The 27,313-nt window shown below is 38.6% G+C and overlaps 2 protein-coding genes across 7 annotated transcripts in view; both read left to right on the top strand.

Annotated features, from left to right (window-relative positions):
- Positions 1–18,884, top strand: part of LOC129727080 (mucin-2-like) — a 33,920-nt gene extending 15,036 nt beyond the window's left edge. For all 5 annotated transcript variants that reach the window (XM_055684508.1, XM_055684509.1, XM_055684510.1 and 2 more), the window contains exons 5-11: positions 9,648–9,958; positions 14,293–14,754; positions 14,813–14,989; positions 15,055–15,271; positions 15,330–15,570; positions 16,368–16,577; positions 16,643–18,884. In XM_055684508.1, the coding sequence (XP_055540483.1) occupies positions 9,648–9,958; positions 14,293–14,754; positions 14,813–14,989; positions 15,055–15,271; positions 15,330–15,570; positions 16,368–16,577; positions 16,643–17,142 (2,118 nt within the window). In that variant the 3' untranslated portion in view covers positions 17,143–18,884. The remainder of the gene's footprint in view (positions 1–9,647; positions 9,959–14,292; positions 14,755–14,812; positions 14,990–15,054; positions 15,272–15,329; positions 15,571–16,367; positions 16,578–16,642) is intronic.
- Positions 18,885–26,069: 7,185 nt separating this feature from the next.
- The window catches only part of LOC129727909 (ras-related protein Rap1), a 44,819-nt gene continuing 43,575 nt past the window's right edge, over positions 26,070–27,313 (top strand). For both annotated transcript variants that reach the window (XM_055686187.1, XM_055686186.1), the window contains exon 1: positions 26,070–26,634. The gene's annotated coding sequence lies outside the window, so the exon portion shown is untranslated. The remainder of the gene's footprint in view (positions 26,635–27,313) is intronic.

Here is a 27,313-nt window from a genome sequence, read left to right as displayed (position 1 = left end):
AATTTTGCTGGGGAAAATGACTTTTATCAGCACTGACCGTAAGACGCACTATTTATGCGCGGTTCTTAATTCTGCGCACTTCATATTAAAATGTTAAAAACATATCGATTAAAAGCAGATTTTCGAAATGATGTTTGGAAGTGATTTCCTATATAACTGTTGACTTTCTGCTTATGTTTCCTTTTTTACTAAACAGCATCAACATTTTGATACTAAGTGCGCAGCGTTAGGAGCCGCGCAGAATTAGGGCACCTCACGGCATAACGTTGCCGTCTAGTTTCCCATACACGAGTTTTTTTTTTTCTTTGTTGTTCACCTTATTCCCATGTCGACGATAGCATGTGTGGTTGTATATAACATTCGGTATGCGATACACACATCCTTCAGTGCACAGCCGCTCTATTGCCGAGTTTGCTTTTCTTTGCACGAAGCCTGTCGGTAAGGTGCTGAGCAGTCACCTCTCTGTATAAAAAACAGCTTCTTTTTTTTCTACATTCGCAATCCCGAACATATCCTTCAAATAATGCTGAATCGAAACACGGAGTACATTTTTCGTTTCCTTTTGTGATGCGCTGTTGCCAATACGTTATCAATGTGATTCTCGGACTGACAGCACTATACTGCCTATAATCGCATATCAGTCCCATCGAGAAAATCATCGAGTTGAGAAAACAGCGCTTGAAGATATTTTTCCTGTTTTGGGTATTACATCTGTTTGGGGTGGGTTATTCTCATTTTTTCGATATAATGCAATGAAATAGACCCTAATCATAACTTTTTCATTAAAGAATTGCCTTTTTCGTGAAAACTACAATAAAAAATAAGGAAGAGACTTATAAGCGATTGTTTAGGCCATCGAGTAGCAAAATTATCGCATTACAGTCTCACTTTCAACCGCTCGGTTTAGGAGTAGTCATATTTTCCTCGAGCATTTTGAATATGGGCAGACATTTATAGCCGCAGACAGCTTCATTGCTTGCTGCATAAAGAATGGCGGAGACATTCACCTATTACTCAACCCCAACAGGTCGTCGTTGAAAAAGCAAAATATGAGGTTAAAGTCTTGGATATGCTACTGAATAATTTTCTTTCTTACGTCTCCAGTGTTTTGCAAAACGTACCGAAAAAAATATTCCGTATTAGCCCGTACATTTAGCATTTTTGATAAGTGGTATTGAGAAAGGAAAGTTTCCAATTTTATTACAAGAGTGACTTGACGGAAGACGACGGCGATGAAAAGAGGTAAACGCTGTTTTCAGCTAAACAACTAAAAATGATTTCTTCTGAGTTCTGACAATTCCAACTTGAAAGATCATTTGAAGTCAGCAGATCATCTACAGGAAATTGATCGCTTACAGAAAGCAGCATTGCTGAAGGCTATCGTCCCACTGATTGACAAAACCAATAACCTTTCGGGAACGAACTTTCAGAAAAAGATGCAGTTTCAGTGTCTACTTAAAATTACCTTTTGTGTGGTATTTATTTAAAACAACCTTGCATTCATCGATTATTTGATGTTTTTTAATAGGAAAAAGCTTGGAAAATAGCCCCAACTATTCGTTGAATTGAATTGAAGAAAAAATTTGGCTATACTCAGGAAAAATATTTGGTGGGACTGATATGCGATTATTTTTAAGATGGTACAATTTGACCTCACATTTTTTTCTGACTTTTTCAATTAAAACATGCCTGCTCCCTCCACAACAAACACGCTCAAAGACAAATGAGAGTATATATATAAAAGCTCTCTCTCTCTCTCCTCTTTATGTCAGTATTTTTTGTTTTATTTATGCATGCCCAGTTTTGTTCAAAATTGTGTCCAAAAAAGGAGCGTTCCGCAAGCACAGTTTGCTATGAAATGAGCAACAATTTTGGCAAAAAAATCACTACAGTATGTATGGCAATGCTACATACCTTGCTACCAATATTTATTAATTTAAGAAACAATTTCCAACATAAAACACCCGAATTTGCGGTATTCAATTGCCTAGTTAGTAAGGATATATCAACAAACACGAAAAAGTTATTCGCTGTTGCATAGTGATGCTTCGTCTCCAACCCTCCAAAGTGAAAAAACGCTTCCCCACCCCGTGCCTACTTTTTGGTCAAATCGTTGTACCATATTCTACTCATCATGGTCCAATCAAAGACATATTTGGTATTTTGAGTTCTTTTGGTTCAAAAACAACTGGGGATCAACGAACTGCAAATAGTTGATTGGTAGAATCAAGAGATGCATTAAAAATATAGACGTGAAGGCCGTCATCTAGTTCAACAAAAGTACATATGAAAAAAATATTACAGCTGGTTATGCGATGACTATCATCAAGCTATCCAGTGTTCTTATACAATTCTCATTATATTAGGATCTCATCGTGGCGACTAATGCTTGTGTGCTTCCCGAAACATGAAGCCCTCGGTGACTAAGCCAAAAACCCTTGGCTAGCGTGTTAACGAATGGCTCTTCGTGTTTTGTCTTGAGCTCAGGGCGGAGAGTAATACGAATTGCCCTGCGTGGTGTGTTTGTTGGCAGATGGGCCACCCGTGCTTTGGAGTGCTGTGTTTTCCCCATGCCTGCTCAGAACGATCTGCCTACAATGCTGAATCTGTTTTAGAAAATTCATATGTTAAACGGTTTCACGGTTTAAAAAGAGAGCAGTTCGACAAAAAATGTCCCAGTTTTAAAATTTGGTTTAATATTTTGGAACACGACTCATTCTCGAGAAGCTATTGAAAAATGTTATTTTGGGAAAGTGTTGATGATTATACATATTTTTAGAGCCACAACGGTTTGAGATTATTATCCACAACTTTGCCGAAGACGTCCCACCGATCAAACGGACCGTTTTGGCCCTAAACACGTTTTTCAATAGCTTCTCAAAAATGAGTCGTGTTCCGAAAAATTAAATCTATTGCACAAAATGGCATCTTTTGCCTATAGAAACGTCTATGCAAAGTTTCAGCCAAATGCAGAATGGTCGATTAAATTGGTTGCCCTTTTTTTTTTTGTGCAATTGCTCAAGACGATTATAGTTCGATGTCACAGCAGAATTCTGAACTTCATACTTATGTCTGCCACCAGTTAACGCTAGCACGAACAGAATTTTTTCCCAGACGCACATCGGTAAACAGCAACACGCAACAGTTGCAGTCTTGCTTCCAAGCGGTCAAAAAAGCAACGCTTCAAGGCACGTTTTCTCAAAGTCCGATTGACCTGAAATTTTGCATGGGTACTTTTTCCGAGAAGACGAAGCTTTTGAGCCCTACTTCCAAGCGAAACTCGAAGGTCAAACTTTTTCTTATATTTCGCGCTAGGCTCAATAAATAATACTCTCTTCGGCATAGTTGTAATACCACCTAAGTACTATAAATTTGTCATACAAAGTTGTACAGAACTGTGCTTTTTAAATGAGCTATCAGCATGCGAAAACAATGAGCGTGTGTGATTGTTTACAACCTTGACAAAAGAACAGTTTTTCATCTCCCATCATATGAAGCACGTAATTAAAACAAAAGAATTTGATTTTTTTTAAGCAAATTTCTGCGTTTTGCAACACTGATTTTCATTTGATGTATTCTCAACATTAAATTTTCATGCTTCCATACGACAACTACGCAATCGAGATTCGTTCCTCAAATAATTAATCCAAAGATATCCATCCTGCGATATCTGTTGAAAATATTTCTCACGCCCTTTCATACATTAGTGTGGCGAGAAAAAAACAGCCAAATTATTGCACACAGACCGCGCGTCATAAAGTTCACCTCGTTTCTATCCTTATTGATACAAAATTGCAAACCCCTTAATTCTGGCTTTCCCAATTAAAAGCACTCCAAGCGCAAAGATGAATATACAAATGTACCTTTCTCCAGACGTTACTGGCTGGAGAAATGCTTATTCATGTAAGTGAGAGAGACAGTATAAAAAATATCTGCACAACCGCAGAAGCATACGCTGCTAAACATGCAGGCAACAGTAACCTGACAACATAGTTTTTATCCCTACAGTTTATAATTGAAAACTACTTATTTTTCTCCTAAACAAATTTATGGAACCCTTTATGGTAACGCATATTTAAAACAACATCCACCCCCTCCCTGATCGTCGGTCGTTCTTAATGTCACATGAACTAACTTATGCTGCTTTCACATCAGAAGTCACATAACATCGATTCCGTCGCTCTCGAAAAATCACCTGCTCCACCCATCCTCCCTCTCTCTTCTCCGCTTTCCTCAGCTGAACAGTAGAGATGGTCGGGTTTCGGGTTTTCAAACCCGAAACCCGAACCCGACGGGTTCGGGTCGGGTTCGGGTTTGAAAATTTTTAAAAGTGTCGGGTACGGGTCGGGTTCGGGTTTTGTGAAAAAAATATTTTCGGGTTCGGGTTTGAAAATGTCGGGTTCAGGTCGGGTTTGGGTATTAAAACCCGAAACCCGATTATAAAATCTATGAAATCTCGGGTTCGGGTCGGGTTCGGGTTTCAATGAAATAAAATTTTCGGGTTCGGGTTTGAACGAATAAAAAAGTTTCGGGTTCGGGTTTTGACCGAAAAAAATGCGGGTTCGGGTCGGGTACGGGTTTGAAAAACATCAAACCCGACCATCTCTACTGAACAGCAGCAGCCGTATGTCAGATGGTAGAGGGCAAACAGGTTTTCCCGAAATGGCACTAACGGGAACGAACGGCAAAGGCGAGAATCGAACGTCGCCGGGAGAGAAGGAATCCGAAACGAGAGCGCAATCTGGAGAATTAACCGGGCATTGCGAGCGACACGCACAGTGTTGCCACCAGTGGAGCTAGCAAAAGGTTTTTAGAAGTACGTTAACGTAAAATGAGATTTAATATGACACAGTTTTCTTCAAGAAAAAATTTTCAAGTGAATTCGTACAGTAAATCAATAAACTGACAGAGAAAAAGGACATTACCACGAACCTTTCAAATAAGCTCTACCTTCAGGACATCGACTTGGTTGGTTCAGGATCATAGAGAATCTGTCAAAAAATTGATACTCTTCCGGAATAAATTTGTACAGGTGGCAACCCTGACACCCAACTTCTCCTCAGGGCGAACCAATAAATTTGTCCCGATTCTGTTTGAACTGTTACCGCATCGGTATGATGGCAATTAATACTCGTTGGAATTTCTTATTTTCTCCTCCCGTCACTCAGCAGCCGCGAGCAAGATAGCATTTCACTACAAATATGCTATAAATTTATTCAGAAGCTTAATTCTGGACAAAATCAATCAGTTGTGGGTATGGTTGATTTACTTTGCTTCTAGTTAGTAAATTTCGGTGGGCTACTAGAATACCCGATTGTTTCAATAAGAACATGAGGGATGATACTCTGAAAAAGTGGCGAGAATCACGACTTTCTTCCGGTGGCAGACTTATGGTTTTGATCGACCATCGATTTCCATACTTTGTTGCAGTTGAATCAAGCGCTCTCGCAAGCTGTTGGGATATATTCAGCTTCATTTATCCGTCTCATGAATTATCGTTTAAAATCTAATAATATGGTAGACACCAAGTGCTATAGATAGGTATGGAACATATCAATCGCAGCGCTCTATGATTTTTTTACGATTATTCTGTGCAAATCGTCATAATTTGCTGAGCACTAACACCATAGACGTATGGTTTCCGATGAGGTTGCCCCAAAGACCCCCCTCCCCCCACCCTGTATGGTGTCAGTCTGAGTTGTGTGTGAAGAGATTCAAGAAATCAAGCCGCAGACACAATGATGAACCTTCGTAATATGCTCGAGAGTGTGTTCGAGTTCCGAGTACGGATACAAAGTAGCACTGTGCGCTCTTGCTGTGGGTGTGTGCATTTGGGTGGAATACATACTTCACTCTCACGCTCCGGCTTGATTGCGTACTTCGCTGTGCATTTTGCAAAGGGCAGTGAGGGTTGAATAGGTGGACACAGTCGGCGTAATAAGCCAATGTCTAAAGGTGGGAGAATAATTGCCCAGATGTGGATGTGATTCGATGTAATTATTCCTTCTGTAATTAATCACTGAGAGATTTTTTTAATCTCTGAGGCGTTTGAAAGTCTATGTTCCACTCTTAGGAACCCCAGGTTCTCCTTTTCCCTGATGTGAGTGCAGTCAAACGAAGATGAACTAAGAAAAACCGAAACAATATCATAACACTTGTACAGCATACCATTCCGAGAATAAGCTTTTTCTCGACATGTCATAACGCCATTTATGCTACATTGTAGGGAGCATGGATTCAACATTTTCAAGTCAGCCTGCTCTGAAAGGCAAAAGTACAAATACTTTCGAGCTACTCTGTTTTAACTCTCTTATGTTTCATATCTCCCAGGGCCTACTACAGCCAAATGCCTGCTTGATCTACTGTGTGACTGATGGTTGCCAGTTTGAGTGATGACGACAATGTAAAAACAACCGACCATTTAGGTCTTCCATTCGATTCTAAATGAGACTATAAAGAGAATTAAATACATGCTTACGACAAACATACAGAACCCCTATTAATCGCCGCAATCCCCTAGCCTGAAATGAAGTCCCTCGCACTGAAGTTTCCTCCAGAAGGAAGTAAGTTTTACCGATCGAATTTTTTTTCCGGATCGCGCTTATTAACTCTCACCGCTATAACATATCAAATTTCGCGGTAGATACAGCTGACAAACAAAATGAAACATAAAATCCACCGCTCTATGACACTCGGGGCGTCTGTTGCAACTTCACTTATGGTTATTCTATCTCTTTGTTATTTCGTTGAACACATGGCACCATGTTATGACAGACGGTGACAGCCAGTTATACAACTGTGTTGTAGTTTTTTTTGTTAAGACATGTTAGTTATTGGTTCCAATGCTTTATCATTTTTATCATCTCAGGTTTGATCAATATAATAAACTCAAATATAGGGTATCGAACGTCTTCGTCAGTGGTTTTCTTCGGCAGTTTTTCTGCAGTAATCTTATGCAAAAGGGGGCCGAAGAAAACCACTGGCTAAGACGATCGATACCCTAAATTATGTTTAGATTTGAATTTTACAATCGAACTCTGGTAAAAAAAATCCACTATATCAATTCTATACCAAAATAATTCTATTTAGTTGTCTATGATTCAGTAGTTTTTTTGGCCCATTCAAACGTTGATTTTAATTGACTCTGGCGTGAAATACAATACATACATATGTAGGCCTGGAATACGGATGATCTAATCAGTCTCCAAAACGTCAGTTTTAGTTTGGAATTATTAAATTGGGCGTTTTGTTTCCGCCGGATACAACAAAGCTTGTACTCGATCCAACAATTTAAAGATCAGATAAACTATCTGTAACTTTCTCGTTTTTTTAGTAAATTCGTATTAAGTTCTTTATTTTTGTCTGCATGTTCAATCAATTCTGTAGTCACGATAAAAATAGTTTTACTGTAAAAGGTCGACGAAAATTGGATTAACGGGTGACAACTAAAAACTTTGATTTTTTATCTACTGCTCTAAAAAAAGTGGATATACTGTGGGAACATTTCTTTTATTTCTCTCAAAGATACATTTATTGTCAAGAAAAAAAAATGTATATTCCAGAAAAGTTTACAATCGATTTTTCTACGAAATTTATTCATGATGTCAGAACAAGACCGGTGTACGACCTCACGTCGACTTTTGTAATGCTTCTCTTGATTCTACCAATCGACGTTGCTCTCCAGTTTTTTTTTTTTTTTTTGTACATCAAGGAACTCAAAATCTCAAAAAAAAAATCTTCGATTGCACGACACTGAGGCAGATTCGATGGGGTCGAGTGGTTGTTCAGGAACATGTAGCGTACTGTGATGATGCTTTATGTGTAGTGCAATTCACCAGATTATCCTAAGGGTATGGTCTGAGGAACAACTGCCTACGGACTGGTTGGAAGGACTCATATGCCCTATCTACAAGAAGAGACATAGACTCGAGTGTAGTAATTATCGAGGCATAACCCTCCTCAATTCCGCTTACAAAATTCTCTCCCGTATCCTGTTCCAGCGACTGAGGCCGTTGCAGGAAGCCTTTGTTGGAGAATACCAATGCGGGTTTCGAGTGGGGCGATCTACAACGGACCAGATGTTCACCTTGAGACAGATCCTCGGCAAGTTTCGAGAACACAACCTGCAGACATCATCTGTTTATAGACTTTCGGGCGGCGTACGATACAGTGAAACGCAACGAGCTGTGGCAAATAATGCTAGAACATGGTTTCCCAACTAAACTGATTAAACTGATACGTGCGGCGCTCGACGGTTTCACATCGTGCGTCAGGACAGCGGGCGAATTATCGGACGCGTTTGTGACGTTAGATGGTCTGAAGCAAGGTGACAAGCTCTCGAACTTGCTGTTCAACATAGCTTTGGAAGGTGCAATACGAAGGGCAGGTGTGCAGAGGAGCGGCACCATCATCACTAAGTCTCACATGCTTCTGGGCTTTGCGGACGACATTGATATAATTGGTGTTAACCGTAGAGCAGTTTAGGAGGCCTTTATGGCTCTTAAAAGGGAAGCTGCGAGAATTGGACTCACCATAAACACTGCCAAAACGAAGTACATGGTGGCTGGCAGAGAGCGTGGTAGTTCTGCGGGTGTTGGTGCTGCGGTGGAGATGGATGGGGATACTTTCGAAGTGGTCGACGAATTTGTTTATCTTGGTACTCTCGTGACATGTGACAACAAGGCAAGCCGCGAGGTGAAGAGGCGGATGGCGGCGGCGAATAGGGCTTATTACGGATTGCGTCTACGGACATGAATCGTGGACGTGGAAGGAGGCCGATCGACGAGCGCTTGGGGTCTTCGAGCGTAGAATCCGGCGATCAATACTCGGAGGCAAACTAGAGAACGGGGTGTGGCGCAGGCGCATGAATTACGAGCTGTACGAAGTATACAAACACGCTGATATTGTCAAGCTGATGAAACACGGCAGGTTACAGTGGGCTGGCCATGTAGCACGGATGGCCGATGAGCGACCGGCAAAGATAATATTTAGCAGAGAACCGGAGAGAGGCCGACGACTTCGAGGCAGACCTCGCACGCGCTGGATGTGTGCTGTCGACGAGGATGCCAGAGCAGTGGAGACGTATTCTGGATTCGGCATAGGATCTTAACGATCTGTCGCCATAAAAGTAAAGTAAAGTAAGATGATGCTGCCCAAAAGTATGTAAGTATGATGATGCCCAAAACACATACCTTCCATCCGCACGATGGTTTTGAAGAAAAGAAATCGAAATTTTTTTAGAACATCTGTTCTGGTACACATCTTGGCTGATAACCAAACCACTTGAATCATGGTTTAGGAATACTGCTCTTACAAATGGCAATGTACAGCATCACTTTCCGTTCAAACTTATGTTTAAATTCGCATTTTACATACGATGTTGTAGTAGAAATATCACTGGAGTAGTATCCGTCATTTCCGGGGATGTACGATTTTGAAAGAGGGAAGTAACTTTCATTTTCCAAAACAAAACATTTTCTGGAATAATTTTTGAGCATTCAACGGTATTGAGATTTTAACGTCGAACCTTTTTATTCAGTACATTATTCTTGGCTTCCTTCGGCATTTTTCCCAACTCTGTTCAACGTTTTATAGATGTACTGTTACTGTATCTATTAACGTCATTTCAATTCTTTCTCCATTTGTAGGACATCCACCGACGAAAGCTTCAGCTGCAGGCGGCCTTCCCGGCGGTGGCTACCGGTGGCAGCAACAACACATCCACCGTGTTGCAAATGTTCGAAGAGGACACTCGAATGAGCGGAGATTTCAACTTTACCACACCGACGCGGCTGATTAGCTCCGGCGGTGGACCGAACGAGGAGTCGCAGAGTTCCTTCTTGAGCAGTGCTAGCGTAACGCTAGACAACACTAGTGCTACACTGCAGACGATTCTTTCTACTACCATGAGCAGCGTGCGGAAGCCGAAAGCGAAAATGGAAGTCGTAGATATCAATGGGTAAAATTCGTTAGTTCTAGTTACAGGGCTGGTAGCAGGCCTCTTTTTAGAGACTTGGTCTCTATTTTAAAGCTAGTCTCTAAAAAGTCTATTTTTTCAACGAAAGGTCTCTAAAGTCTCTTTTTTCTTCTAAAATGGTCTCTTTTTCACCTAAAAGTCTCTTTTTTGATTTTTCGTTCAAATTATCAGACGAGGTTGGGAGGAGTATCTGTTGTGCTACAGGAAATGACATCACAAATAAGTACGCCCGACAGACTTCAAGAAAATATCCTGAAAAGAAAGGCTTTTTCATCCCAAGCTACTTTTTCGAAGCGACCAAAAAAGTAGTTGTCAGTGTGCTAAAAGTACGTTGCTTTTATGTGATGCGGAAGCAAATCCCAGCTACATCCGTTTCGAAATTTAACCTTGTGTTTTGATTTGACACAGCTTTCGCTGCCCACCGTTATATTGTACAATACAATTGCGCGGTTGAAAATCGTGTGTAAAAATTTGAATCTTTGACATCTGTCTCGTGGTACCCCAGTTACACTGCATAAATATTGCTGAATTGATATTTTATCGATATCAGTGCTTGGTTTGTAAGTGACAAATGCGCCACATAGCGGGAGCATTACCACTTAGTGGTAAATGACGGTTGCAAGGTTTTACACATCTTTTGAAAAGAAGATGAACGTCTGTTCTCTGTGTCCCGCCTTCTCTGCACCCTGGTATCGACAATAAAAAATAAGCGTTGTTCACATCGGTTTTTGCTTTTTTTCGCTCTTTTGTTCGGGCACAATTTTTTTTTTCGTTTTTCTGAAATTCTGGTGTATTTGGAAAATTTTCTGTTCTGCCAAATGGAAGGGTCATCAACTATCAATCTCCAGGAATATGATATGGTTCTGTATGAATTTAGCAGCATCGCATGGCATGGTGAAGGGAGCGTGCTGCTCTATAACCAATCGAGTAAGCATTTTGTCTATGCTGACCAGACGCACCATTTTGAACGGGATGGTATCGTTTTTCAACAATTTTCAACCGTCCCGTCTTTTTGCCGTTTCGTCTAACTCGTTGAAAATTTTTCTGGTAAAGCTTCAGTAACAGAGTTTATGAAAAATTCAAACCAATAACAATATCGCACGCTTAGCCTTGGGGCTAATGGCGGTCTCGATCAACTAGATTAGTTGAGAGAATTCGTTATCGATATTTTTTTGGCACATTTTGTATGTGTAGGATACATACAAAGTACAACGGAAGTACAACGATACACCGTGCCCCAGTGCTGAGTCGGGAAAATTTCCAGCTTGAGAAAATCCTCGACTCGATCGGGAATCGAACCCGATATCACAACCGTGTGGGAGAGCTAGCCGACCGACATCGCTAACCACAGAGCCATGGGGACCACAAATGCAAACCGTTGGGTTCAAATATTTTACGAAGTGGAAAATATGTTTTGCTTGTTCTTTTAAGTACATGTCGTGCTTTACTGGTAGTTTTCAGCATCCCCCGCGTGTTATGACCGTTTTGACAGATACGATGTAATAGTATCGGCGAATCCACTCGCAAAACTGACAAAAATTACAGTGCGAACCTGTCTGTTTTGCAGCCGCTTCCAGGTCAATTCTGAGTCAAATTCAAGCGAATAAAGAAAGGTTTTGACAGCAGTTCGAGCGACTCCAGGTCAAAACGAGGTGAGCTGGTGGAATAAAGAAATTTAATTAGCCGGATAAGCATCTTTTGCTGTTTCTTAACAGCTATAAGCATCGGCGGGGATTAGGGGGACTAAGCACTTTTTATAATATTTGTCTAAACTTTAACTGAGCTTTTTGGTTATCGAAATAAGGTCCCCCGTCAATCATTTTGATTTTTTTTGACTACGACTCATTTCAACTTGCCTTTTAAGGTGGAACAGGTTTAAGCACTAAATTTTGAAGCGTTAAATGTTCGTTCACGCTTCTGTTACTTCAAATTTTCGATTGGTTCGAGTTGACTTACCCAATTGTGCATCATATACTAAAGCCACAGACACAACCGTGCAACCAATTTTCGTAAAAACGGCTTTTGTTTTTGCTAATAAGTGTGTACGCTTGTTTTTAGCAACATCAGTGGCATTACTACTTAATAAACAAAACTTTAAAACAATCGTTATTTTTCGGGACAAAGAAATTGTCTTCGAATGGCTCGTCTGTGCCAAAACTGAGGCCAAAATTTTATATCGGGGAGGCCCTGCTCTTGCATAACGACACATGCACCCATATAATATTGGTGAATGTACGGGTATTTGTTGCCTCCTGCTTCTTTTGAACGTGTAGGAGTCGTTCTAACACAAATTCGGTCCATGATGAATTCTATATGACAATAACCAATTCCAATGTACAAATATTCGATGCAAATCCTCGTTTAAAGTTGTCCCAGGGGCGAAAATGTAAGAATCAAACTAATAAGATATAAATTCTTGCCGAAATAGAGACTTACTGTGTCTTTTTCAAAATTATTACACTTTATCAACACAAAATGTACAATTTACAATCTGTAAAAATTTATGAAACAAATTACTCTAATGATGAAACTAAATGATGACTAAATGATGAAACTATGAAACTAAAATTACTCTGAATTGAAGAAAAGCGGGCATGAAACAAAAGTACAGCTTGTGCATAGTAACTCCAAGGTTTTGGTTTTGACAGTTGAAAGATACGTTGATTGATATTCACTATTGAAAAATAATAATAGCAGTACATCACCAACGACCGAAATGGTGGCTCTTGTTTCATTTTGTTGCAAAATGATTCTGAAAGAAGGGGTCCTTATAGAAAAAAAAAGTTTTTTGTTAGAAAAACTTTTCTCCTTTAAAAGGACCCATTTCTTCAGAAGAACTTTGGGCAACTGAATTGCCTGTCTGAAAAAATTTATTTAGATAACATCTGAGAAAATCGGTTTTTATGAATATCAATTCTTGTTTTTTTTAGTATAGAATCTCAAATTCATGTATCTTAATATTTTAAACTTCTTCGAAAGTCATCCCTTCGCAACTTTCCTCTATCCCGGTTTTTTATTCAGATATATCGATTTATTAAAATAACTGAAGCCCTTTTCAAATGTTAATACATATAAATTTTAAAAAAATGTAAAGTTACTTAGGGTACTAAGGCCTAAACACCCGTAAAATTCCATTGAATTCTGAAAAGCTGCTACCAACCCCTCAGTCAAGTTGGAGCGAAACCTTCTCATCTTTATCGAATTCTTGAAAAACCGTTTGCTTTTTATGAAATTTTTACCGTGTTTTTGAGCGACTTCGTGTTTTACTCGGATTATTTAGAACAATATTTTTTGTTGATCATTTATTTGAAGTGTCGGTTTAACTAAATTTAAGGACCTTGAATAAATTGCTAATACATTCTATTGCCCTCAGCTCGAAAATTTTGTATGTTCAAGATATCGAAGTTTTTCGAAAAAAAAAAATTTTCAAGATAACAAAAGATCTCGACAATTCATGTATTTCAGCATTTTTAAAACATTATTTTTTCATCGGTTAAACAAGTAGGTAAAAATTGGACCACTGTTCGGTGCCTTCTTCCCAAAATCTGATTGAGGTCAAATTTTGCAAGGAGATTTTATTTTCGAGAAGACAAAGCTTATGAGTCCTACCGCGTTCCGTTTGGACGAGGGAAATTTTTTCTATGTCCAAATCACATCCTCAGTCCGTGTTCATTATTCGCATCCTCTAAAAAATCACATACATTGCATACTTTGAAACTTGAAATTCGAGGGTCAGAATTTTCCCATAACAGAAGCATTGGAAGCTCAACGGCAAGTTAACAACAACAAAAAAGTGAAAGAAACAAGAAAGCGCCATAAGGCGAAGTTTGCGAACGATTTGGAGATAAAAATGCGAAAATTGTGCTGGACTTTATGTACAAACTTGTCAGAGTCGACGAACAGCTGAATATAGTTTTCATAGTTTTCTAGCACTGTCTTTTCCTTATTTTCAAAAACAAAACAACGGGAAAATTTAAGAAATATTGTAGGGAAAACCAGGAAAAGGCTAGAAATAAAAACTTGATTTTGAGTGGTCATCCTGTTATACGTTTGTATTGCCTTTTTAATGCAATCATTTTATATTCTAAAATTTAAAAACCTCTTTCACATATCAAAAGATTTTTTTTTTTTGCTTTTTAGTCTGAATTTCATCTTTATAAATTTTCTTTATGGTCACTATTTGGTCTCTTTTCGGTTCCTTTTTGGTCTCTTTTTTCAGTCATTTGGTCTCTAAAGTTCCTATTTTTGAGTCACTCAGTCGCTACCAGCTCTGTAGTTACTAATTGGCTGGTTAATCATTTCGCTTCTTCTTGCAGTCAAACGGAATTCTCGGTGGAAATGATTGCCGAGTACGAATGGCCTCGTCCAACGGCTGCCAATCCCCGTTGTCACGGCGATGCCTTCATGATTCAAGAGCAGATTGCTGAGTATCTCGGGGTAAAGAGCTTCAAGCGAAAATATCCTGACCTGATGCGAAGGCCGGTTGATATGGAGGAACGCAACTACATCATGGAGCAGGGCATGGCTTCGGAAAAGATGTGTGATTTAGGGTTGACTGCCGTATACGCTTCAGAAATTCTAGATATCATGAGCAACGACTATCCGGATAAGTACGAAGAGTATAAACGATATCAGCGAGAAAAATTATATCGTGATCGACAGAAATACCTGCGAACTGCGGCGGCTGCCATTGCTGCAGAAGGCGTTGATCGGAGCCAACTCCAGAAGGAACGAGCGATTCGATCGGCGTCCAACTGGAATACCATGATGAACAAAGAGTAAGTCACTTGGATGTCCGTGTTGTAACTCTGAAAATATGGTTATCCTTTCTTATAGGCGCAAAGAGTTGCGACAATCGTGTATGGATCTTCAAACGTATGTGGTGCAGGTGCCTCGAGGACAGCAAAATTTACAGCTGGACAGGCCTGTTGAGCAGGCCGGCCACTATCCAGTGGCCCTCGTTCCGGGACAATTTTCGGAATACTATAGGACTTACACACCGGAAGAATTAGCGTACGTTTTCAATTATCATCATTTCAATGTGTGATTGGAAATAATCAATAATTTTGTTGTTGTAGGTGCTACCCGATCAATACGGCACTTTTGGAGCCATCCCATTTGCAAGAAATTCTGCGTTCGGATCGGTACAAACAGCTTCTGGCGGAGATGACAACGGAAAGTGATAGTTACAGCAGCAGTAGCAGCAGTAGTGATGATTCTGACAGCGATAGCGATAGCAGCAGCGGAAGCTCCGATTCTGACGATGATTCCAGCAGTGGTTCCGAATCTTCCGAGGTTTGTGCAGGTTACAACAGTCAGAGAGGAAGAGATACAATTTTTGTTTTTTTTTCAGGATTCAGATGTTCCATTAAAGCGGACACCGCTCAGGAGGCCACCGCCGGTGAGCAGTAGGCTGCAAGGTTCGCTGCTCAAAGCACCAGTTGCTGCAACGACGACACCGGTGCCCAAACCGAAGGACAAGTGCAAACCGCAATTGAATCCGTACCTCTGTGCAGTCTGTCAGGGACCGCAGAACAAAAATCAACTGAACAAACCGGAACGATTTATTCGGTGTTCGATTTGCCGGCGAAGAGGTAAGTGAATGCTTTTGAAAAGTTGTAAATTCCTTATTTAAGACCCATTTTTTCAACATAATTCTACGTAACAAAAACCAGGCTCAGTTTCTCGATAGTACATTTGATGAAAGACTTCGGAGTGAAGGATCAAATATTGTACAGTTATAATTTTCACCAAACTCATGCACTTGTGTGGCATAGACGGTGCAGCAAATGTAAGCAACTTATTTTACACCCCCCATTACCAGTGAAGGGTGGCCTGCGTGAAAGCGTAATCATCATTTATCTTCATCACCTGTTTGCTAATTAGACCTCTTTAAGGTGACGTCTGCTCAGATAGTTCGAGCAGCATTTTAATTCGTTTTCTAGAGTTGTAACATATTCATTGGGTGATGATAGTTATTATTTTGGTCTGTAGAAAACAGGAACAATTCTCCCGCTAATCCTGAATCTAAACTATCTGATATGATTTAGTATTCATATGAGAAAATAGTTTTTAAGCGTTAGCAGAAGCAAAAAAGTATAGATTGGCTGTGCCTGTCGGCGATGGTTCAAATTACACTAGTAGTAACCTTTCAACATTACGGTTTAAGATTATATTATGTATTTTCCGATTTGTTAAACAATTCTACTCAAATTTCGTACACTAAAAATCAGGATCAAGTATTAAGAATCCTAACCTGTGAGACAATGGACAATGTTTGATGACTAAATTGGTAAATTTCAACTATCCCGAAAGCGGAATGACCCTTCGACGAAATTTCGCAAAACGATAAAACTTAATGCGTCATAATTTTTACATTTTCCCTTCACAGCCCACCCGTCCTGCATTGAGATGTCGGCCAAGATGTTCAAACGTGCTCTCGAGTATCCGTGGCAGTGCTCCGAGTGTAAATCCTGCCAAAAGTGCCACCGCCGGCAGAACGCTTCACCAGCGACGGACGGAAACCGGAAGATGGTATTCTGCGATCAGTGTGATCGAGGTTTTCACCTGTCCTGCCTAGGGTTGCGCAATGTACCCAACGGTAAGTGTCTGTTATTTACCTGCCAGTCACTTCCAGGAAACTAATAATTACGGTTTTTTTTTTAGATCGATGGCACTGCACGGTGTGCATGATATGCAACCGCTGTGGAGCGAGAAGTCCGGAGGGACACCCTAATCCGTACTTGACACTGCAGCAGCGGGAAAATCTGGCAATGGTTGCTAACTGGACGCATGAGTATGCCGTTAATGAGCTGACACGAATACGTGAGCACATAGTAACGTTATGTGTGCCTTGCGTGCGGTTACGGAAGCAGCAAGAAGACGAACAGCGGCAGCGGTTGCAAGCTCAGGAGCAGAAACAGCAGCCCCAAATCAGCAACGGCAGCAGCGACAGTAGTGACCCTAGCAACAATAGTAGTAACTCTGGTAGTGGGAAAGATGCAACTATCGGTTGTAGCGGTAGTGCAAGTAGCAGTAAAAACAACATCAGCAGTGGCAATAACAACAATAACAATATAGTCGTAGGAACGACGACGACGATGAAAGCACCGGTGAGGATAACTAGTGCGCCAGCGAAAACGCCTTCTACAGCGGCAAAGGGATGAGAGTAATCATGTTCTCGTTTTAGTTTTTATTTTAATAGTGATCATTCAAATCGGTAAGAATCTGAAGACTCGTTCTAGTTTTCCTTGTGGTGGGAAGTTCGGAAACAATTCGTTTAGTGTAGATTTTAAACCGAATCATTTTGTACAAAAAATTAAACATAGGTAAGACACACAGATTCGTTACGTTGTTTATAGTTTTCTTTGCCGTGTGCACAGCAAAAGCACTATCTGATCTACAGTCGATTATTTGGTTGCAATGTGGAATTTCAACTTCGGACGGTGCATTTAGCGCGCTCCTGAAGCTAAGGTACTCATAGAGCGTTGCAGCTTTGGGCATACTGTAGGCATTTCCAATATCATGGTTACAAAGATGGTGTTTTCTTTTTGATGTAAAATGACAGCGTTTTTCGTTGTGATTTCTGGATTGTGTTAATCATTCAAAAGAAATATTTACATCAACACAACCAGATGTTTGTTTATTATCGTATCGGATTTGCTAATTTATTAATTAGAAACTGCGTTTTGTCCAGTTATTGAAGTTTAGAAAGGTAAACATTTTGCCCAGAGTACAGTAGTATATATTTGATAGTATCATTGCCAACCAAATTTTGTTAAACACAGAGCACAGGCGAGCATCTTTCACCTACCAACTGATGAGTTCAATGATCACGTCGGGAGTATTTTCCTAAGAATAGAGAATGGAGAAACTGATGTACAGAACTTTACCCGTAGAATAAGAATTTAACTTTAGTTGTAGCGCCGGAGAGAAATTTATTGTCTATGAAAAATGTAGTGTCTATGGGAAAAAATCTCATCGAATCTGTTTTTGTGTCGATAAAACCACGATTTACGGAAGTAACAATTGATTTGCCAGCCACCTATGTATAGAGTCGTACAGTAACGAGCAACAAGTTAATTTTTAATTTGTAGTTAATGCCGCTTTTCAGAAGAGTATGTGCTGGTTTGAAAATAGTAGCATGTTTAAGAGAAAAAGTATGTTTTTTTTCATATTTCATGTAGGAATGGGCGAACGTGTAGCCGGTCTAATACATATTTTTATTACTGTAAAATTGCAAAGAAAAACATTATTCTACGGTAAGTATATATTGTTAACACTGACATGATAATGTAACATAAACAAGAATGTGCGCATTGTAAATATACTATCGCAAAGAAAAATAATACGCTAGGTTATAAATTAAAATATCCTACAAAAGAGCTAGTAAGCATAAAATGAAAGAATACTACTTCTAACAAGTATTAAACTTTTTTTTTTTCGGTGAGAGGCAGACTTTCGAACGCTACTTAGTGTAAACCAATAAACTATGAGAATGAGGAAAGAAGGCGTAAGAAGAACGAGCGAACAAAGCAGCATTTTTGTAGCAAAAAATAGTCGTTATTTTAGGAAACTTTTCTCTCTTTCGCTTGCTCGGGATCCTAGGAGTTATAATTTTATAAATCATAACCAACTCTGATACAAGATCTACAGGATAAGCGGTAACACAAAATCACACATACACAAGACAACCATAGCCTACTTATCTATTTAGGAGCAGCAGCGCAATCTGGGAGGCAGAAGTGTTTTATTTCATATTTCTTTCGGATGTTCTCTTGATAAAACAATGGCGCAAGCGCAAACGCGATCTAGACAGATTTAACAAAGGAATAACATTAATAAAGCAGTAGCTTGTAATTTATTAAATTGACTATACTTTTAACAAATACATTTTTATAAAATATTATCCTCGGTGCTTTAATTTTGAAGGAAAATACCATTGTAGGGGCCGTAGACTTCGATTACTGATCACCGAGTAGAAGTTCATTGGTTTGATCAATCGCACGTTTTTAAATCTGCTGATAGAAGTGACATTATAACCTGACAAACAGACATTAATCTTCGAAGGAAAATCTTCGTCCTTGTTTGAAGCGTTACACTTATGCGCCGCCATGTGAGCTTACTGCATACTAACTAATTTCTGACAAAAAATGGGTTCAGTTAAACACTCATTATATGTTTTAAACTTATTTCTGAATGAATTTTTTCATTCGTGATCATGAATCGGAAGAAGCTGCTAAACATAACCGACCAAAAATGGTGAAAAGTGATAAAAAGTCGAAGCAACGAAATGCGATGATTTACAGTTTTGAGGAAACAAAAGCAACTCTACACGGGTTTACACGTTCACTAGTGTGCGTATGTGAAAAGTCACTTATCTCTATAGTTCATGCTCCGCTACTGCCAAAGTATTTTGAAGTTAGAAGGTATGATTACAGGGTCATGATGTATGTATTCTAAAGGGAGCAAAAAATAGTTTCCATAGAAAATTGAATGGCTTGGCGAAACTATTTCATTGCCCAAGTAACAAAACTGGTTTTATGAAAGCTTTATAGCGCTGTTTTGGCTTTACTAAGCCCTATAAAACTTTGATAAAACCAATAATGTTACTAGGGTGGTGTTAGTGAAATACTGTACGGTCGATCATACCTTTTAACTTCAAAATACTTTGCGCTACTGCGACCTGACCCACAGAAAACGTCAAATTGGGCTGCGTGCACTGTTCGCCATTACCGCTCGTGGAAAGCTGGAAAGGGACACCAGCTGCATTACTACCTACTAAAAAAATCCCAAATTAATCGTTATTATTCTGGACGATACATCTGTTTTTCTTTGCAGAAAGTGTATGCGAACCGCATCAAAATCATCATGAAATTGTTCACCTTTGACTACGTCGTCATGAGCGATGTCACACTTACATTTTCATTTTTAAGCTCAAAAGATCTTCATGGACCCAGAAATTGATTCTAATGCATAATGCACAGTTCCTTTTAAAACGATTGGAACCTCCCAAAATAAATATAATACTGTACACGCTCGTGAAATTTAACTCTAAACTGAGTGAGATGTCACTCACTTTCGTTAAAAGTGAACCTACTCTGAATAGAGTTTTTATGATATTACTCATTTACGGGTAGAGTCACCATGTGTCAGAAATTGAGTAGGAATTACCATCTTCTTAAAAAACCGCTTTGAAATGAAACTGACTCAGTTTGCTCGCTTTGACTTGTGATCCCTTAGATGAATGAAACTGCCAGAGGATTGTTGCATAAAATTATAACAAAATCACAATTTTTTTTTTTCAAATCTTTGTATTTTGCATATACATATATGTAATAAAAAAAACAAACCTTATTAAAGCATTAGTGTATCTTCTGCCTTAGCAGTTTCATTTAAAACCGCAGCAATACGGTTCACTGTTACCCGGGAGCTGTGACTTGAGGTTTTAAATAGTACGCATGCCAAAAAATCCATAACCATTCTTATATCTGGAGGAACTCTAATACACAAATAAAAAACACTTTTTTCAAACAACAATACAACACGTTTTTCCACACAACAACTTATTTTTAGCGAAACGTTTTTAAATGTTTTTAATACCACTCAAAAAAAGAGAAAAGCAGAAAATTATGACAATCTGAGTAAATGTTACTTAGTTCGGAAAACGAAACTTACTCAATTTCTGACGTTTTAATAGACAATGTAAAACTGAGTCAAAGTTGCTCAATTTAGAGTAAAATTAAAGGAGCGTGTACGTTGCAACATTTTTATGTTTTTCACTCCGTTACTGCGATTGAAAACTTCCTGACCTAAGACAAGACGTGACAGCTGGTCACCGTTACATTCAACCAATTTGAACCGGCTGCTGATTGGCTGAATCCGATAACGCAATCGTCACGTAGAAAATACAACGAGGTTATTTTTCACTGTAAAGCAGTGTTGCTGGAGAGTCATAATTTAGCTGTTATAATTGTTCATAAATAATGATGCAAAAGAATGCAAGGTACATGATATTACCGAATCATGTATTTCACTGTTATAACTTTAAAAATGCATTGATTAATCGTTCTTTACTATTTCGGTTGAAGTCCAAGAAACTTAGGAAGAAAAAATTTGGGTACCAAGAAACTTAGGAAGAAAAAAATTGATAGTAGAAGTATGCTTTATTAAACATAAAATCTACTATATAAAAATGGAATTCCGTAACGCTTGATCTTATTGATATTATTCCCTCAGTCTCTAAGGTGTACAGTACTCATCATCATTTTGAATCGTTCTAAATCAAAAATAATAAGCGATGACATGAAGGTTTTTTAACATGAAAATGTTCGCTGATGTTCAGGAAAGACATTTGAGAAAAAATAATAGGTATCTAATCACTAAAACTTGAGATATTATTCACAAAACTACGTAAACATGCAAAATTATGGCTTTCTGTGCTAAATTTGCCTCTAAACCAAAATTCAAAGCAATGACATATGATTCTTTTTCCACTAAAATGTTTGTTGATGTTCAGGGAAGACATTCGAGGAAAAATAACTGGTATCTGATTATCAAAACTTGAGACATTATTCACAAAACTACGTAAATCGTGCAAAAATATAACTTTTTTCGTCTGATGCTTAATTCGTCTCCAAATCAAAATTCGAAGCGATGACATGTGATTCTTCTTCCATTAAAATGTTCGTTGATGTTTAAGAAAGACATTTGAGAAAAAATAACAGGTATCTAATTACTAAAACTTGAGATATTATTCACGAAACTACGTAAAACATGCAAAATTGTGACTTTTTATACTTAATTCGTCTCCAAATCAAAATTCAAAGCGATGACATGTGATTCTCTTTTCATTGAAATGTTCATTGATGTTTAAGAAAGGCATTCGAGAAAAAAATAGTTCTCTAATTACTAAAACTTGAGATATTATTCACGAAACTACGTAAAACATGCAAAATTATGACTTTATGTGCTAAATTTGCCTCTAAATCAAAATACAAAGCGATGACATATGATTCTTTTTTCACTTAAATGTTTGTTAATGTTCAGGAGAGCCATTTGAGGAAAAATAACAAGTATCTGATCACTAAAACTTGCGATATTATTCACAAAACTACGTAAAACATGCGAAATTATGTTTTTTTCACTTAATTGGTCTCCAAATCAAAATTCAATGCGATGATATGTGATTATTTTTTCATTAAAGTGTTCGTTGATGTTTAAGAAAGACATTTGAGGAAAAATAACAGGTATCTGTCTGGTAATCAAACTCGAGATATACTTCACAAAACTACGTGAAACATGCAAAATCATGACTTTTATGCTGAATTTGCCTCTAAATCAATCGAAACAGTAATCTGTGATTTTTACTATAATAAAATGTTCATTGTGTTAAGGAAACATATTCTTGGGAAAAATAATAGGTATCTGATTATTTGTCTGATTATTTTTTAGGCTCAATTTGTCTCTAAATCAGAATTCAAGGTGATGACATGTGATTTTTTTCAATAAAATGTTCGTTGATATTCAGGAATGACATTCGAGAAGAAATAATAGTTATCTGATAACCAAAAATAGAGATATTATTCACAAAACTAAGTAGAACATGCAATATCATGAATATTTTGGCTCAATTTGTCTTTAAATCCAAATTCAAAGCTATGATATATGATTTTGTTCCTTTAAAATGTTTGTTTTTGGTGAGGAAAGACTTTTGAGTAAAAATAACAGATTTTTGATTACTGAAAATTGAGATATTATTCACAACACTACGTTGAACGAGCAAATTCATGAATATTTGAACTCAATTTGCCTCTAAATCGAAATTCAAAGCTATAATATGTAATTGTTCTTCATTGAAATGTTTGTTAATGTTCAGGAAAGACATTTGAGGAAAAATAATAGGTATCTTATTGCTAAAAGTTAAGATATTACTTTAAAAACTACATATGTTTGAAGATGATTTTCTGCATACAGAAAAACACATTGAATTACTCTTTTTGAAATTTATAAATATTATACAAATAATACATGCAAAATTTTGACTTTTTAGCATGAGCTTAGTTCGCCTGTAATTTTTTTTTTCAATAAAATGTTCGTCGTTCCTTCAACATCTGCAAATAGTTTTTTGCAGAAGAATTTATGTTTTAATTTACACAATTACAATTTCTGATGTTTTCGTAGTTTTGTGAATAGTATCACATTACGGGATTCGAAATACTTTTTTGCTTTTTCTAAAACTAGATTTTGAGACATTTGGCTGGAAGAAAGGCCCCATTTCATTGGTTTAATCTTTTTTTTTTAATTTCTACGTAGTTATGTGGATCAAAACGTTAACTTCTTCTCAGACGTGTTCCTTGGACACCAACAAATATTTTCGTTACAAGAATTCAAATGTTATCTCTTTAGATATGATTATAGAGGAGAACTAAGCATGAATGGTTACGCTAAATTCTTCTTACTTTGATTTCTTTCTTCTGAAAGTTACATAAAAAGAGGTTTTACTGTGAACGATTGACGAATATCCGGTTATCACCCAAGTGTGGTATATTCGGAACTGTGAAACTCCACACAACATTTTCCAAAATAATGACTTCTGGTTTCAGGAAAATAATCTAAAGTGGTATTTGGCCAACCAGTTCAATACTTCCGAAACTTCCAAACTACATATGTCATTTTGAAACCCGAAACGGCGACTTACAGTTTCTGTAAAACATCCCCAAATCCGTATTTCCGTTCTGTGCGTTCTCAGAATGTTAAAATATTTAAAAAGATGATGGACGTATGAGATGTGAAATATTTTTGAAGTGAGCTGTGCTAATAATGCAATGAATCATAAAAAATGATTTCTAATTTTGAAACTTTTGATCCCGAGTATCGCCGGGAACGTTCAGCTAGTAATAAATAAAAATTGAGTATTATTCGCCTATATATATATTACATTTTAAATTTGTTTCATTTTCATTGACCTGCAAAAGTTGTTAAAAATAATCATTCTGGCATCAACGGTGTGGAACTTTCAAAAAAATTTCGACGGGGATGCCGGCCGTTACGAAAAGAAAAATAAGAAGCCAGCTGTCGCGTCTTGTCTTAGTTCCTGACCTACCGAAGACGTCAAAATGAGCTGCGTGCATTGTCCGCCATTTCCGCTCGTCGGGTAATTTTCAATCGCAGTAAGAGACATCCATAAATGACGTACGTTAGAACTGCTTTAGCTTAAATAAAATTTCTTCCAAAAAGTCATTCGAAATTAGGTCAACTAGGCTGCGATCGAAAATCAAATCCAGCTTTCTACGAGTGGGAATGGCGGACAGTGTATGCAGCCCTTTTTGACGTTTTCTGTAGGTCACGTAATTTTCAATCGCAGTAACCGAGTGAAAACATAAAAATTTTGCAACGTAGCATAGCAACGACGTAGCGCCCGACGAGATTTAAATAACAAAACGCCCATTGTTTGTTGAAGTTGCTATGCTACGTTACGACGTTGTTATATTTTCTACTCCGTTTCTACGGTTGAAAATTCCTTGACCTAAAACGTCGGAATGGGTCCGCCATTACCGCTCGTGAAAAGCTGGATACGTTTTTCTTCCCATAATTACAAATTTATTGTTTTTTTTTGTTTTTTTTTTGCTTGCACACAAAATTAGAAGAAAATATGAACCTTATTTTCATCTTTTGGTTACGTACATTCTCTGTAACAACCAGCTTTCCACGAGCGGTAATGGCGGATAGTGCACGCAGCCCTTTTTGACGTTTTCTGTAGGTCAGGGAATTATCAATCGCAGTAACGGAGTAGAAAATATAACAACATCGTAACGTAGCGTAGCAACTTCAACAAACAATGGGCGTTTTGTTATTTAGATTTCGTCGTGCGCATGCGCGGATCATAATAAACAAAACTGTTTATTAAAGTTACTATGCTACGTTGCAAAAATTTTATGTTTTTTACTCCGTTACTGCGATTGAAAATTACCTGACCTACAGAAAACGTCAAATAGGCTGCGTGCACTGTCCGCCATAACCGCTCATGGAATGCTGGATACAATGAAGAATCAACAAGTGAACGAAATCGAAAAAAAAAATGAGAGAAATGAGAGTCCTTTTGAAATGTTTAGAGATTCAACAATTTCCATTTTCGAATGCATTTAGGATCCCCCGCGAGATCTGTCATTTCAATGTCAAATATGACTGTGACATCAGAGTTGACGGATTGCGGTCCGATAACTGCAAGTTGTTGCAGTTAAAAGTCTTGCAGTTATCGAACGGCGACTGTACCTAATTGCAATACCTTTCAATGTGTTACCTTTCTTGTTCGTTTGGCTCAAATTTTGACATGTTCGTTCGGCTCACAACATTCTCTTCACATATCTCCTCGTCTGAGGCCTCTGTCAGGCTAAACGCGAAAAGCGGCGCGAGCCGTGAGTAGAGCTGTGCATTGACCTACAGCCGGGCGATTCGGTTCGTGCCGCTTTTCGCGTTTAGCCTGGCAGAGGCCTGAGTATTGCTAGTAGTAATAGCGAATTTCTTTATTCCACCAGCTCACCTTGTTTTGACCTGGAAGTGCACAAACTGCTGTCATAACCCTTATTTATTCGCTCGATTTTGACCCAGTTTTGACCTACCGTGCTGCCCGAAACGCACTGTAAAATTTGTCAGCTTCAACCCACCACCGCACGTGCTAAGTTCGTAAATAATTATCTGGCATCTCTTTCTCACTTGCGTCGTAAATTGCGGTGTCATTTTATTATTCCTCGGCAGTTTTGCCCGGACCTAGCGGAATAAAAAATTCGCTAATAAGATACCCTTATCCATTTTCGACTTTCCGAGCGAAAACTTTTTTGCTTATTGAACAAAGACCCCTTGTTTAAGCAAAACGTCCAAAACTGGTCTAAAACAATTGGTCAAAAGAAAAAATGTCGGTTTGCAGCAAGGTTTTTCCACTTTGAAGGTAGGCGAAATTCACATCACACGAATACCCCTGCAGGCATACGAAGAAGCAACAGACGGCTTCGCTCCGCACTGAAGGAAGAACAAGGAAACGGTCTGTATGAACGTAGGCTGCGTGCGTTGCGTTTGGTTTGATTCGTTCGGCTGTGTGCGTGCGATGTGACACCGCGGCGAAAAGTCAATCTTTGGGCAGTGCAGGCAGCCCACAGTTGTGCGAATAACGAGCGAGAGTGAGGTGGTGAGTGAATATCACTCAGTTAACAAACATTATTCCGCCGCGGTAGGCATAGTTTTTCAGCTAACGTTTTCGTGTATTCATCGTTTCGCAAGAACGATTTCCAGTTTATATGCCTATTGTTTCGCGAACGGTGCGTACAGTCCCGTTGAAGACGCGTCGTTTTTCTTTCGAACGCGAGTAGCCAGCCAAAAACTTGCAGGATTGCCCTTTTGCTTTTGCCGACCAGTGTGCGTGTATGTGGAACGGGAAAATACTTTGGCGATAACGAGAGGAAAGTTTTCGCCTCTGGAGGAATTACTCGTAGTTACAGCGCTCGTTCATGTGCTTTTCGGCAAAATTTTGCTTCTTCGTAATGTAAACCGTTGTTTTCAAATTGTGATCTCTGCCTCGTTTTTTGTGTGTTCAATTTCAAGGAAGATAAAGAAGCATATTCGTTAAGTTTTTCTTTTGCAGCCGCTGGAGTGCTCATTCTCATGTAAGTTTTAACTCGGGAAGAAAACGTAGAAAATAATGGTGTGTGAACGTACGAACAGCAAAAAAAGCGCTGGAAAATATGCCGTTTGGTGCAGGAATTTGCCTTTGTGTTGGTGCTACACATAACAAGAACAAGATGCCATGGAGTGACTATTAAAGTGATCGATGAGTACACAGGATGACTAAAGCGAATGAAAGGCAGACGAAATCAACGAGTACAGGATGTTTCTTTCGGGAGGAAATGGACAGGAAGCACTTTCCAAAAGGGTTTGGCACAGCGGAGGATTGATTCTGACGCGATCGATGCATTAGTCATAACCCTAAAAGAAGGCCACGAAGTGGTAAACGTCAAATTGTCGAAGTGTTGCCAGGAAAGGTTGCTAACTGTCCTGCGAAGGGGGTAATTCGAAAAGAATGTCTGCTGCTTATGTTCATGCAAAAGGATTATTAAATGTTTGATCCTTCTCAGACTTTCAGTGGTGATTTGGTTTTAAATTCCATATCGTTTGAAATTTGTAAAAATTATTGGACTTGACAAGTCTTTTGAGCAGTGCGCGTAAATTTCAATTTCAGTTCAATAGAATGAATCAAACGACATTGGTAATACTGTGATATCCTGTATTTCTGTGTCACAGAAAAAAATGGACAGAATTTTATCGTCCCAATATGTCAACTATTGT

The sequence above is a fragment of the Wyeomyia smithii genome, chromosome 3 (assembly GCF_029784165.1).
Source record: "Wyeomyia smithii strain HCP4-BCI-WySm-NY-G18 chromosome 3, ASM2978416v1, whole genome shotgun sequence".
NCBI classification, from domain to species: Eukaryota; Metazoa; Arthropoda; class Insecta; order Diptera; family Culicidae; genus Wyeomyia; species Wyeomyia smithii.
The sequence above is the reverse complement of the archived record's forward strand: the minus strand, read 5'-3'. Positions and strand labels throughout refer to the sequence as shown.